The 16165-nt window shown below is 30.1% G+C and overlaps 1 protein-coding gene across 1 annotated transcript in view; it reads left to right on the forward strand.

The window, feature by feature from the left end:
- Positions 1 to 16165, forward strand: part of LOC111626856 (receptor-type tyrosine-protein phosphatase kappa-like) — a 35093-nt gene that overhangs the window by 9906 nt on the left and 9022 nt on the right. The window contains exon 2 of the mRNA XM_023370380.1: positions 15126 to 15213. Within this exon, the coding sequence (XP_023226148.1) occupies positions 15126 to 15213 (88 nt within the window). The remainder of the gene's footprint in view (positions 1 to 15125; positions 15214 to 16165) is intronic.

Consider the following 16165-nt stretch of genomic DNA (forward strand, 5'->3'; position numbering starts at 1 on the left):
CTAAATTCGACAGCTTCTAACAGGCCTCACACAACAATATATGAATCACCGTACGTTAAAATCTATTGTTCGTAGAAGGAAAATATATTATTATTATTCTAAAAGTATAGAAAACTGGTAATAAATTAAGAGACTTTTTTCCTAAAGGATAACAATTGAAAGGTTAAAAGAAGACACATTACAGAACCATTATTGGGGAAAAAGCAGAAACATGTAAACACAGAGTAACCATATAAACATAGATCAATACAGAAATGTCAACTTGTAAAATCTGTGTTTTGCCTTAGGCAAAAACACTTTAAAAATCGCTTAAGTGGGCTTTATTTTATTTTATTTTTTATTTTTTCGAAATTAACAGGAAAACACGCAAACACTCTACTCCGCTTTACATAAATTTAAATTAATTTATAAATTATTACGTGCAGCCATTTTGTGGACTTTTGCCTTCGTTTCTTGCTTACAAAAAAAGTTGTTACTGTATTTTCCCGGCATTCTTTACCTGTTTTCACCCCTAATAATTACTACCATTAAGTCTTCAGATCGGTTCGGTAGATATTAAGGAGGAGGGGCCATATCTCTCGAACCAATGGCCCTATTTTCCTGAAAATTTCTAGAAACATTTCCCCCTAATACACAAATCTACCGGCAAAATTTTAGAAGTTTTCAGCAAAAGACACGGGAGTTATTAAACTTTAAAGTGGGTGAATAAATTCGTGTCCCTACACACATACAGGAAATCTCCCAAAAAAAAACCCTCTGTTATATAACAACCGGGAAAGCAGTAATAATAATAATAATAATAATAATAAAAGGATGAGCTAGATGTTTACAGTTTTCTATCGCATGATCTTAAACGTCATCAGTTCTTGACAGGCATTTGGGTTTCTGTCATGATGTGACAAAGTTTCATTTCCGCCGTTTGTTTACTTGATATGATTTTAAATGCTTTACTTTATTTCATATTTGCCAACGTTTATTACGCTTTTCACTTAGCGATAATAGGTCTACTCTTAATCTTCCCGAAGGCTGTTATCTAATTTATGCTTGAGTAAAACGTTTCGTCATTTGATTGGTTGCCAAACATTCATTCATATCTGAGATTTAGATAAGGTTTAAATTTAAAATTTTAAATTAATACTTACTTCGTTTCCTATTGGATGTTATCAAACTGACTATCGTTACGTACATATCGAACGCGCCAATGATTTGTCGATTACGTAAAATTTAAATTATTACCCAAGCCTATTGGATGATTTAAAATAATCGTTGTTACGTCATATCGATCGCTTAAGTAATTGGTCGATTTTATAATTTGAAATGTTTCGTTGTAAATTCTCGTTTACTCTTTAAAATATTATTATAAATTTAATTTACTTTTAAAATTATTTTACGCTTTCGTATATAAAATAAACATTAACAGGCCTGAAGAATTATTACGATGCTTATTAAATTTAAGTATTTTTCCGTGAATCCCGCGCATAATAAAGATCTTAAAAGGTTAAGCAGTGAAGCTGAAACTCTTGTTATTATTTGCTTTATGAGATAGAAACTAGTGGTTGGTAGTGGGTTCGGTCATCGCCAACGAGCTGGCCACGTGGAGTTTTCCGTGTTTTCTTCACGTAACACGTAAATAGGGGGCCATCTTCACATGTAAAGTCTTCCTGGGAGGCATCCCCTTGGCAAGTCACCCATGTGTGGTGTTGTCGTATAATAGGGGTAGACCCGTTACCTTATTAAATATCGAGAGAAATGAAATAAGTGCAGGAAAAATATTTGAACGTGACACTTGTACACTTGTATATACAATATCTAAGAGTTTACTCTTCATCCACAGCTCTAGTAGCCACAGTGGTGCAGGGATGAATGTAAGTTTGCACGTTGTAACTCGGGAACCCCTCACTAAAATCGTTTCTAGTTACACTGATGGATGCAGGAATATGATGCGAATAAAATGAGAATTTTTATATTAAAAAAATATTAGTGAAGAAAATTATATTTTAATTTTTTTTAAATTATCAAGTGTTACGAAACACAATATTTTTTAAGTACTTTATTCTGAGTTGCAGGCTCATTATCTCAGCAGCAATTTGATATAAGATTTAGGACCAAATTTACACGTATGCTCTTAAGGCCTCGAGCCTATAAAGGGCCTTCGCTGTATTTAGAAACAGTTAATACGTATTGTTTGTTATTATTTGAAGAAGGAAGGACCTCTTGTACTTTATAGCAAATGTAAATAAGGCTCCGGTAAGATTATAAGTTGCTAAATTATATTCTTAATACACAAAAGAAATACAATGGAAGGAATAATTCCTAACAAATATTTTTAAAGCTCACCCTAAAAATGAAGTCTGTACCAAATGGCTTTTTAGATAGGGCCTTCTTATCAGTTATAATCCAATAACACGAACAAAATAGTGGATGAATTTATTACGTGTAGCTGGAAATTCTTGTGTTTACTGTATTTTGTACAAAAATTATACCTCAAGTTTTTTATGAGGGATCAAATAGAAGTGGGCCGACAGAGGCGTTTGGCAGGGTAAAATGTAGACTTATATGTAAAAAAAGGTATGTGCAAGATATAAATTAAAGCTTATTTTATTAGAAAATATTTTATTTATACATTTTTATAGCTTTCGAAGAGGGATTGATCTACATTTATGATCTACCTCGATCCTCTCAGGCTTTTATGGTCTAGTAGAAGGTATAGTATCAGGCTACAGGGGAAAAATCACGAGTTGTACTTCTGTAACTACCTATTAACTAATTAATATTACACTCCTCTATAGATTTATGTCTGCCCGTTTGACTGCTTGCCTGTATACCGAGTGGCACAAAAGTCGATTAATCACTAAAGATTACTGTTTCATTCAAAAATACTTAACCAGATTTTTATTCTCCCGGAGAGATATAACAGAGGAAGAGATTTTTACATTTTTTGTCTCGGGAGCCTTGAAACGTCGTGAAATGCAAGAAAGTTTGGGGGTTCTGTATGTACGGATGTTTATGTGGGAGGCACGATTTTCTTTACCCAATTCGAAGCTTGATAACTCCTGCGTCTTTTGTCGAAAACTTCTAAAATTTTATAGGGAGGTTTATGTATTAGGGGGAAATATTTACAGAAATTTTCAGAAATGTCGGACCATTGGCTCGGGAGATGCGGCTCTTATCCCCTTAATATTTCCAGGACCGATCTGAAGATTAGTCAATGGTGGCAATTATTAGGGAGCAAAAAAACAAATATATAATGCCGGGAAAGTCTGTCAACAACGTTGACAGCTCTTACTAAACTCAGTTTTTGAATCATATTCATAAAACATGGTTAACTGACTTTTGGTCCACCCTAGGTGTTAAAAATATACGTAAGATTAGAATTATTTAGTCAATTTAAGGATTAAATAAAGAAAAAAGTTCAAGTTCAGTAAGCAAAACGTACAACTTAATCGCTTCAAAAATAAATAGAGCAGATCAAAAGTGTTCAAGTTCAGATAAACAGAGTCAAGTGTAAGAATAGCAACAAAAAAACAAGAAAAAAAAAGAAAAAAAAGGAATTTAAGTATAATGAAATGTTCAACTTTAAATTTTTTAATATAAAAATAAATTTAATTTACGAAAAATATTTTAAATATAATTCAACTCAGATAAGAAAAAAAAATCCAACAACGAGTTGCTTAACTTTCCCGGCAAAAATTTTAAACTTGTGGATTGGGCTTAATGAACTATAATGTTCATTAAGCCCAATCCAAATATGACGCATCACCTATATGCCCACCCCATGACCTTTAACCACCAAAATTTAATAGCATCAATCCACGTAATAGACAAACCTCTGTGCAAAATTTCAGAAGTTTACGACAAGAAATACAGGAGTTATTAAGCTACAAACAGGGTGAAGAAAATTGTGACCCTCCCATACACACTAACGTTCCTGCATACAGAGAATACCCCGAATTTTTTTTGCATTTCTGGAGTCCAAAAATGTAATAATCTTGGGTGGAGGTCATTTTTTTTGACCGATCGCCATACTTTCCTTCTGTTATATATAACAGTCGTGCAAGTAAAAATACGATAAAATAAATAAAAGAAAAACTAATTTTCTTTTGTAGTTTAATTAATCACATTCAAGAATAAAATTCCAAAAATAAATTTTTTTAAAACTCGATTTAAATCTAATAAATCCATCTCTAGAGAAATATATTCTCATCCAATTTATTTGATAGATCTGTAGTAAATATATATACAGTAAAACTTTCCTTATGTGGCCACCCTATTAAGAGTTTTAATATAAATCAAACGCCATCTTGGTGGCCACTGGCCATTTCACTTAAATGGACAAGATGGAAGCATACCGGGTTAACATTTATCTACATATTCGTGGCAAACAGAACAGGAAATTTCCGTGTTCCTAAATTCAACCTATTATTTAAAGCGCTACAGAATTGAGATTAACTTCACTTATGTGACCAGAAATCGTATGCCCCGAAGAATTTCTTTATAAGTGAGGTTTAAATGTGTATATATATTTACTATAGGCCCAAATAGAGAGGAATTTTAACATAGACGAGTCCCAAAATTCTGTATAAGGCCTCATCTTACTACTCTCAGCCGCTATTTATCTGCTGCTAAGCAGCGGCTTAGATACTGTATTAGAAATGAATAAAATTTGAAGTACTCTAAATATGTTTATATATACTGTATTATTACTATAAAAAAACAAGAAAAAGTATACAATTAATCCCGGATAATATGAAATACATACATGTTCCAGTATACAATGCTTAATACTTTTGTATTCTTTAATACGATTTTGTATGGTGATCGAGTTGGATTTGCACATAAAGTAAAGAAGCGGAAGCTTAGGCCTCGCATTATAAAACTATAGCTTAGGGCCTTGCATTTTTTTTACAGATGGAGATGGGCGTGTGTATATTATAGCTTAGGGCCACAACAAACCATTGTATCTCTGCTTGTATTCCGCTGTTGATGCTTCTTCGCCGGTTGAGAAATGCTGTTAATGCAAATTAAATTATCAAAATTAATTGTTTAAAATTTTCGGCAAGTTACTGGGTTCGATTGCCATACGGAGTCACATAAAGGATCACATAATGGCTCGAGTTTTTCCTATTTTAATGAGTTTTAGGCTGTGTAACATAAATTTAGTATATGATTTATTTTATTTCTTGAAATTCATTCTTCTCGTAATGTTTTAATGCTTAACACTTCATTATATTTCAATTGTAAGCGGTGTTTTGCTGTAGCGGCAGAGCCGGCCTACCATAGGGCGAACAGAGCAGCCGCTCCAGGCGCTAAGCCTTAGGGGGCGCCTCAGTGATAAAGAAAATTAAAGGGTATAAATTAGGGGCAACCAAGGGGGGCGCCGTAATAGAATTAATCCTAAAACTTGCCTCGGGCCGGCACTGTGTAGCGGTTGCCATATTGTTTCGTTCTCATTATCGTTAAAGCTATTAATTTCAAGTATTTTTTGCCATTTTTTTTAAAATAATAAAATAATAATTATTTAAGAATTATTTATATTATAATAATAAATTTATTTATAACCGTTACACTGGNATATTTAAATTTAATATCATAAAAGTCCCTGTGATAGGAACTATTTTTTTAATATACCGAAAGCCTCGAAGTGTTGTTCATATGCTACTCGACCTCTGACAGGCCCTAAAAAGCCTTTATTTCTTCTGAAAAGTGCTGATAAGAGGCCCTGTCTGTATTGAGTTACACGTCTTATAGATTCGTGGGGCCCCCAGTCAATTGCCCTTTTTGGCCATAGGATAGTGAGCCTCTGATTTGATTATTGTGTCGATAAGTGGCCCTGTTTGTATCGAGTCGTACGGCTTTAATTGAAAAGATGTCCTGTTTGTATTGAGTTATATGTCTGTAGTGTGTCAATAAGAGATTTGTAGTTTACAGCGGTGCCTTAATAACTTTCAGTTTATAAATTCTTCTATTATTTAATATATATATACATTATATATAGAGTTTTTTATAACAACATCTATCATTTCATCCGTCCTTTTTTCGTCACAGGATAATCCCATTGATAACATTTCTGTTTGCTGTTATTTCACTTTCTTTTGTTCACTTTTAACGCTGTCATTCACCCTACATGCCACTTTCTCTTCTTCTTCTTTTTGTTTTTTTTAATCCTTTTATCTACATTTCTCCACATTTTATCTGGAAATTTTGACTTTATATTTAAATTCTCTTATTAAGTAAGTTAATAACATTCTTTTAAAATTCTTTCCCGTGCCAAATTACAATAAAGTATGCCATTAAGTTGGCATTTAAAATAATGCCATTAAATCCTTTTATGTCATTAAATTGTCTTAGTTATAAGTAGCAAGTTATTTTCTTAATGCTAATGTTTTGTCCCCTTATAAAATATGTATTTAAAAAAATAATAATATAGGACGAGGATATTAATAATATCTGAGTGGGTCGCCATATTCTTCTCAATATTTTACCCATAGAACCATAAATTTTCGGTTGATCTATGAAGATTGAAAATTTCGTTTTATCTCCTCCTATTTCTAGTGTAAGCGTGAAATATTGATGCTGTATTGAAAATCTATACGTGTAAGAGTTACTGAAGGAAACTTGAAGTAAATATGTGATTCGGAAGTGTAACAAAATAACAGTAATAACAGAAAAATCCCTGCATTAAATTCCGCAACGGTTTCCGAAGTAATTCTTTTCTTCTTCTTCAATAATTCCCATAACAACCCGTTTAACTCTATAAATCAAGCCTGCGATAGAAACCCGCGACGTAATGGGATCCGGGAGCCATTTGGCTCGGGGCCCCAAACACTAATCCCCCAAAATATGGCTTATTAACCGTATAAATTAGTTTATGAGTATTGTTGCTTTGTTGGCTTTCGGAATGAGGTAGGGCCCGTTCGCTTCTGACGGACCTCACACAAGTTAAATTCTGGTGTTGTTTGGTGTTTTATATAGATAATACGCCATATAAATTAGTTTTATATATTTCTGTGAGTGTTGTTGCTTTATTTGTTTTCTTCTTATATCTTACGACTTATTAAGAGGGGTTGGGCCCTCGCTTCTAACAGGCCTCACACAACAATATATGAATCACCGTACGTTAAAATCTATTGTTCGTAGAAGGAAAATATATTATTATTATTATTATAATTTTTACAAAAGCCTTAGAGAATTTTGATTTTTATATAATAGAAATGCTTTTATAATCCGGAAACGTAATAGTATAATAATAAAAAGGAAGAAATAATAATAATAAGATAAAATGTAAAGAAAATCGTATCTAGATCGTCTGCTATCGTCTGCCACTCATTAACGAGTCGCTAACACGTGACTAATCGCGCGCATTACCATGGAGACGTGACGTCTTTTGACGTAGACTATTCAGAGAAATCGTTTGAAGAAGTGCCAAAAATTGAAGAAACACTTAAAAAGTGGACATTATGGCTTCTGTATTTTTTCAAAATATAAATGGTATCATCACTTTTTATCTTTAATAGACATAACAGCTTCTGTTTTTACTACTAATCCTTTTATTTTTTTATGTGTCTACATTTTTATGTTAGGCCTAATAACTGTTGCTTGTGAATCACATTATATGACTTAATATTGATATTTAACACATATAAAACGTTGTATTAACCTTCCACGCTTAAAATCTACACGTTCGAAACCATATTTTGCACTTTTTTTTTTCAATGTTACAAGGGCGCCATTTTGTACAGGAATATATCAATTGTAGGCCCTTCACTAGGCCTAAAATTAAAATATTCTTGTTAATAATACACGTTAATCAGGTTACATTAACAATTTCATGTGAAAATTATCGACGCCCTTCCAACAAGCCTATTCTTGCTGATTTTACACTTAATAATATATAATTTCAACCCTTAATTATCAAGGCCCTTCTTCCAACCAGCCTAAAGCCAACATATTCTTGCTGATTTTACTCTTAATTAAGGCTTGAAATTATGTATTATTACGTGTAAAATCAGCTAGAATGTGTTGAATTTAAGCTTGTTAGAAGGCCCTCAGATAATTAATACTTGAAATTATGTATTATTATCTGAGACCTTCCTAACAAGCCTAAATTCGACACATTTTAGCCGATTTTACACGCAATAATACATAATTTCAAGCATTATCGAGTTACTATTACTTAAACCTCGACAATTGTCACCGAAATTATCTTTCCCACTTGAAAATCTATATAAAACACACTATTTATAGATTTTATAATGCAATATCAAATTAATTGGCACTTAAGGCCTTAGAATACACACTCATAATGCTATATATAATATATTAAGCTGTAAATAAACATATTCATTATATATATTGGTATTTTATGTGACAGAAATCAAGAAAGTAAATTTAGATGCTTTCTTTTGACATGTGTGCAATTTAAATCCACTTAAAATGAACTTTTAACATAAAGGATACGTTTAAAACTTCACTTTAAGCATTTCTAAGAGATGAAATCACTTCACGCTTTAAAAATACTTAAAAACTGTATAAATTCTACACTGTAAAGTATTGAGTAATATTCACTCGATCTATTTACTGTTTCTAGTTATGTTTATTATCTTATTTAAGGCATCAATACGTTTAAATTCACTTCTGTGATTCTCGTTACATAGAAAATACATGATCCTAGGGTCCGTTTTATATATAAAATTCATCTACAAAGTGAAAATCTCCCTCTCGCCCTCGTGTAGGTATTCGGGTTTGTTTTGTAATTTTATACAATTATCACACTCCAGTTTGTATATTTTAAAACTGGATGTGAAGTGGGGGGGTTGGATTTTCGTTTATACTATTCCAGACGGTGTGTTTATATATTCGAATTTAGTGTTTAGAAATTAATATATCGTGTCAATTGAAAGTAATCTCAATATGTGGTCTGTAACAGTGAGAAAAAAACATATATATATCCAACATCCACTAAATTAGCTTTCGGGCAATGAGCCAATCCTTTCTACTAAACGAATGCAGCCAGCTAGTTTCAATGACTGCTAATACACTCGTGTCGTTTGCTTTTAAACAACTTGAAAATTATCTTCCGCAAATTTCTTCGAATTTTCTCCTTTAACATCATAAAAATTCTAACTTCTAAGAAACTTCACACAATTACTATCGATATAAGTGTATTATTCCATCGTCTAAAACCTGTGTAAATACATAAGAGATGGCAAAGTAGAACCCCAAAATAACACTTCCACATTTCTTTCCTTACCGATAAATTCTTCAGACGAACTAAACCGATTTTCACGTGGAAAGTAAACGTAACAACATCGATTCAATCACCATTTTGGGAGTGATGATCGTATAATTATTGCTGTTTTATATATATTTTTTAAAATAAGGGTTTAATTCTAATTTAAATACTAATTAATAATCGTATGGGGTAAGCTATTAAGGCACACTGGCAGTTACAATTATTTTTTTTCCTATTTAAATTTTTTTAAAGAACAATTTGTCATATGATGTCAACTTTATAATGCCATACAAAAGATCTCAGAACGCGAAAACATTGTTCTTTGCCAAAAGGGGATAGATCTATTTCCAGCCAACAAAAAACTCTCATTAGAAAAGATTTTTTAAATTCATTTAAGTATTTATTCGAATCGATGTGTTTTAAAATCGATTAAATTATACTAAATAACCTTTTAAAGTCTCTAATCAACCCCCCCCCAAGTTACTAGTGATTATAGAGGTTAATCCACTCGCAGACTAAGTTCTTTTTATGCTAGATTTTTTGTTTTGTTTAGAAAGTATTAAATTTCTATAATGCACTCTTCTATTTTTATTTACACTAACAGTGAAAAGTAAAGGAATTTAATAAAAGTTAATGTAAAAATGCTTATGTTTGATAGATAAGGAAAAAATGCACTTAAGAAAATCATTCTGCTATTCTTATTCTTTCTCCTCTAACATTTCACCGAAGAGGCCCCCATAATACCATGTTTTGTAGTTTGAAATTTAATACGGAAGTTGGTGAAAGTAGGTTAGTTTTTTTTTCCTCTCTCTCTCTCTCTCTCTCTGTGTTAGTTCAACAAAGAAGAGGAGGGGGGAAAAAACTGCTTCTCTGTAGATGCTATAGGGAATAGTAAAATCAAACTACTCAGTACACTATCACACGTAAGGAATTCTCTAAGTTTAACGTCGTGTTCAAACCGCAATTTTACTAGTTATACGAGTTTTATTACACCATATTCGATGCACAAAAAAAAAAAAATATCAGCAAATTCTATTGCAAAATCAGATTTTTACTACTACTACTTTTTTTAAAACCATTGACATAATTTTTTTCTTCTTTTTTTTGAGAAAATGTATACAAAAGTTTGTCTTTTACGAGAACCATATAACCATAAAAAAGTATAAACAAACATTCAGATTTTTATTCAAGAATGTATAAATTATTCTGTAGTTTTTATTGTATATAATTTCTTTGTTAGAAATAATTTCGATTATTTAACTTTTGCTGTTATTTATGTCGAAATCTCAAGTTTTCGGATGTAATAAAGTTCGTTTTTATGGTTGTTTCGAACAGTTTTTCTTTTTTTTTTTATGATAAATACCTTCTGGAGCATTGTAAGTTTTCTTCCAGTTTGTAATACACCTCCCTCTAATACCGTATACAACAATAATTATACACCGTTAACGTGTAAAAATCAGTGTATAGTAGAAGTCTCTATTGATCCGTGCTTATGTTTAATATAGTAACTACATACATTGATGATTTAAATTAAATATTTTTGCATAAAAATCTTCTATAAACAGCCATTAGTTCTCTTATTCATTTCTCGACACGGTGATAATTCATTATATTGTTTCCTATTGAAAAGAGCTGACGGCTACTGAAATTATCAAGTCCTGATTAATTTGCATGTAACTATGTAAGATTTAGATGCCACTTTATTAAATTCTGTAGGAATTAAATTGATTCAACTCTGTAACAATTGTTGTGCTACTAAATTATACGTTGTTTGAATTGGTTTGTAAATTTATAAAAGCAATTAGGGGTTATATTTTTAATGTTAATAGTATTATTTGTTATCTCTATTGTATTATCTCTAATGTGGTATTTTTTTCAAGTATAAAGCGCTTTATATATTATATAAAAGGAAATGTACTGTTTTGACTGTAGTGTATGTTGATCTGTGGACATTCAACTCAGTACTTTGCTTGTTTTTTTTTAATCTGATAGAGTGAAAAATTGTCGAAGAGAATAGGAGATAAAAGAGCCTAAAAGCATGGTAAAAAAAACACAAATTACTTTTAAAAGGAGCCAGATCTTTACTGTTTTTCCGCAATATTTTAATGTTATATATATTTTTTCTTTTTTGAGAGATTCTGTACAGTTTATACTAGCATTTGCCGTTGTTTCTAATCCTTATTAAGTTTAATATTTTTTAAAGCTACTAGCTGCAATGCTCGGGCTTTTGAGAGGGTAGACTTTAGGCGATTGTATTATTGTACAGTATTTTTTTAAGGAGTCGAAATAGAGCTATGTGTCTGGTGTCGTTCAGACTTTAAGTCTTTAAGTGAGTGGGAGAAGGCGATAAAAACAATGGTCTTAGTAACTAAAATGTGCCATTTATTGACCTGAGTATTTACAATAATGAAACTGCATTATATTAACGCTTGCTCGGGCTTAAGTTAAGAAGGGTGGCTTTAAAGGATAGTTGGGATGGAACCTCTCACAGTATTTTACTAAGTTGTCGAAGAACATTCATGCTCGATTTGATATGGATGCATTGTACGATATGTATATATATACATTTAGATTTGAAATTTTTCATTATTTCTTTGTAGTTTTTATCGAGTTTTATATATCATTTATATGTTTTTTTAATATAATTTTCAAGCAACTTCAGATATATTCTGTAAGAGTATAGCACAATTAAACACATTTAAATCGTTATTAAACATTACATTATTATTATAAACGACTATACTTTATAATTAACACGACAAAAATGGCAAATATGCTCTGTCCAAACTCAGTTTGCATTAAAATATTTCAGTAACTTTAAAATTATTTACAAAGTAGTAATTCAAATATGAAGAATTTAATCACAGTTAATTATAATTGCAATAGATTTAGCTCCTTGTTATCGAATATTGAATTATTGAAACGGAACGTTAGTCAAACAAACCGAAATACAAAAGTTTAATTGCAGAGGCGAAAAGCAATCAGGACACGACGAGTTCAATATAAACTGAATTTGCTACCTCGCAAAATCTAGTTGAACACGATCATAATATATATATATATATATATAAACTTATAAACCGTGTAAATTATTATTCTAGAAGTTAGATCAATAAAATGATACAAGGGTGGTCCAAATATCAGTTAACCATTGAAAATATTAAACTACTTATTATACATTAAAAATGGCGATGCAGAAGCTGTAATGTTACTCGAATACGTTCTAAACTCGGTTTACGAGGTAACAAGGTAGACTAATTTTTGGACCACCCCGTGCTTGCGTTAAGTATCATTAATTAACTGTCGGTTGCGTTTCATGATGATAGAATGGTTTAAATCGATGAAAGAGACTGATATTAAAGTAAATTATATCTTGTTTCTGAAGTAGTAAGGGATTGATTTATAGCTTTCCTTTGTATTATTATAAAGTATATAAGGGCCTGAAGGCATTTTCTTACACTGGAGTAAGTCAAAAGTTTGGGAGTGTATTTTTATTTTATTTTTAGAGCCGACCTTATACAGTATATATCAGCACAATTGACAGTATCTTATCTTTGAAAATATTTTTATATATTAGTAAACGGGTAAATTTTTTTTTCTTCAATTTTTTTTTCCTTATTTTCTCAATCTTATAAATATTATAATATGCATCCTTTACCTATTTTCCGAATTTACAAATGTTTAATGCATGATAAAAATCTGATGTTTTTTATTTATCTTGTTTTTAGTTTTCTTTGATTTATTCTATGGATGATTTTTGTTCTTCTTCTTCACCTTTCTAACTTTCTTTCAATATATTATTTGATATTTCGAGAATAAATTTGCCTCAAGGCCCTTCTCTTGGCATAAAATAATAAGTTTAAGTGTATAAATCAGGCTCTAATTTGCTTTTTTTAAACGTATTTACAGGGTAGCCCGAAAGTCACTTAACACTGTTTTGTGTGTTTCCAGTTGTACAGATATTTTGTGACGGTTAACCAACTTTCGGTCCTCTGCGTACAGGGTGGCCCGAAAGTCAGTCGACCGAAATTTCGTCCGTTAGAAAGGGTTTCACGGTTCCGGACATTAATATAAGCGAATTTTATTCAACAAACTAAAAATTACTCTTTTTTTTCCAATAAGAAACATTCAGATTTTAATTATAATTTTTATTATTTACATACTATTATATAGATAAAAAAACACATCAGAAAAATAAAATAAACTTAACTAATGTGTGTTTTTAATATACAGTTTACACACACATATATATATATATATATATATATATATGTGTGTGTAAACTGTATATTAAAAACACACATTAGTTAAGTTTATTTTATTTTTCTGATGTGTTTTTTTATCTATATAATAGTATGTAAATAATAAAAATTATAATTAAAATCTGAATGTTTCTTATTGGAAAAAAAAGAGTAATTTTTAGTTTGTTGAATAAAATTCGCTTATATTAATGTCCGGAACCGNATTTTTTTTTTTTTTTTGAAATTTTTTACAAAGTTTTCAGCATTAAATATTAAAATTTCCCCTGTATTTTTTGCTATTTTAGATTATTTAATAATATAAAGTAACTAGAAATTGAACTTTAATGCTGCAGGGAGTAAGGAAAAAATATTTTAAAAAAATTAACGTATTAAATTATTTATTTATCCATTGGTAATTTAACAATATTTATTATGATTTTAATGCGTTTAAAAACGTAATTTAATTCACTAAAAAAATTAAGATAATGTCTTAAGTTCCGGGCATGACGAATTGCGAAATTTTCATCCGGACAAAGGACAATAAATCTAAGATTTAAGCAATTTCTTTCTCTCTTTTTTTTCTTTTTATTACTTTAAAAAACAAGAAACAAACCGGAAAGAAATCTTGTAAATTCAATATTATCGAAAAACACGTCTTAAAATTCTCTTCATACATTTAGTGTATTTTATGCCAAATGTAAAGTGTCAAGCTTAATATTCTTCCTCATTTAAGTACTGCATAAAACTCCTAATCCCATTTACTTAGCTGGAAAATTAGGTATACGTTCATTTGCATAATTCATGCATAATTTTCTTCAGATGAGAGGAGTGAAATAGCATTTTATTTATTTATTTTTCGCTTCTAAAATTAAATTAAATATCATATTCGAGACGAAGTACTTCGACTTTATAAAATGTACCGTAGTACCTGCGTTAAAGTTCATAGATGAAACATAAGTGTAGTAAGAAAAATTGAAACTTTATTTGTGTCAGGAGCGAGTCTGTTGTTGCAATGGAAAATAATGTTGTAAGTAAATAGTAAGTGCTATAGATAGACTAGAGTATTTTAACATTGCCTGCAAAGAAACTATAGGTTATTCTCTACAATTTATTTTGGTAGAATGGGTCATAAACACTGACGTGTATGAGCCGTAGGATCTTTTAAGAAAAATCCTTTTTATTTAAACGATGTAGGGGTGAATTAAATTAGAGTTATTTGATATTAAATATCTATATTTATATACGTGAAAAACAATGTAAGGACTTTATAAATTGGCAAGTATCCTAATGCGAGAAATATTTCAAATTGTATAATAGTACAATTTAAAATTTAGAATACGTTCATTTATTTATAATTAAAACAAAAAGAAATTGGGAGTAATTTATCTCACCCCTCAAAAAGGTATCATTTTACAATACATCTCTGCTCTGCAGAGAAGAGATAATTTCAGGAGAAATGCATTATTATTATTATTATTATTTATCTTACGAAACAGATTTATGTTTTGAATTATTAATGATGTTTTTATTACATTTTTCTGGTTATTAATATCCTGTTGCAAGAAAACGAATTTTTATTTATTTTTTGTTTTTCTTCTCTTCAGTGATGATGATGTATTCATAACGTGTTTTCATTAATTAAATTTTGATAGGTTGCAACCAAAGGAGAATCTCACAGCATCAGGCATGCTAGTAAAGAAGCCAATGAAATTAAAAATTCACATAAAAAACTTCTACCATGTAAGTATTTTTATATTTTTATAGTCATTTAACGAAATTCTGTAAACATACGCAACACTTACATGCAATTACACAACGGTTACACAATAGTTTAACGTTGTAAGTTCGTTTTATAGAGCATAACAAAAGTGTGCTAGTCTAAAGAATTGGCATAAAATATATGAAAATGTACTGAAATGTAAGAATTTCTACTCCTATCTTTCAGTATTATTGTCCATCGTGTAGCGAAGTTCATATATTTTATAGAGCATAAGAACTTATCATCAATAAAGCTTCTACCGAACTGATAGTTTCTAGTTTTTATACAGCGTAATAACGTATGCTCTATAGAATAGACTTATAATATAACATAAATTGTTATGTTGCAGTCATTTTTCATGCATTTTGTTATGCTTTTAGTCGTTTTTAAACATTTTTCTCTTGATATTTTTTACTGTCTTTTACTAATTAAAGTAAATGTAACTCCTTTCCTAACATTAATTAATTGGGAAAATATTCTTTATTTTCTTATACTTTTTTCATTCGAAAATATCGACCAGGACGAAACTCCAATCTTAATCATTTACTAATTAATTTTTAATTTATAAAAATATCTTCTTTGAATAAATCTATAATTTTCACTCTAAATAATATATTCACGGGCCTATATGGAATTACATACGCTTGTAAATGAAATGAATATAATGAATAATATTTGCATTTCATATATTACTAATTTGAATACTAATTATGCTTTGATTTAAAGTAAAATATTACAAGAGAATAAGAAACTTAATGTTAAAATGAAACTATCGATTCATAAAAAAAATCCACACGTAAACTTACGAAGATCTTTACGATTATTCTAATAATAAATAGCTCAGACGTTGATTAATTTTAAACAAATAATAACATGTTACTTCTAGACACGTTCCTGACGTAAAATAAACGAATTTAAGCGCTTCAGATCAAT

Source organism: Centruroides sculpturatus, unplaced genomic scaffold (genome assembly GCF_000671375.1).
Source record: "Centruroides sculpturatus isolate CEXI.00-Female unplaced genomic scaffold, Cexi_2.0 scaffold547, whole genome shotgun sequence".
NCBI lineage: Eukaryota > Metazoa > Arthropoda > Arachnida > Scorpiones > Buthidae > Centruroides > Centruroides sculpturatus.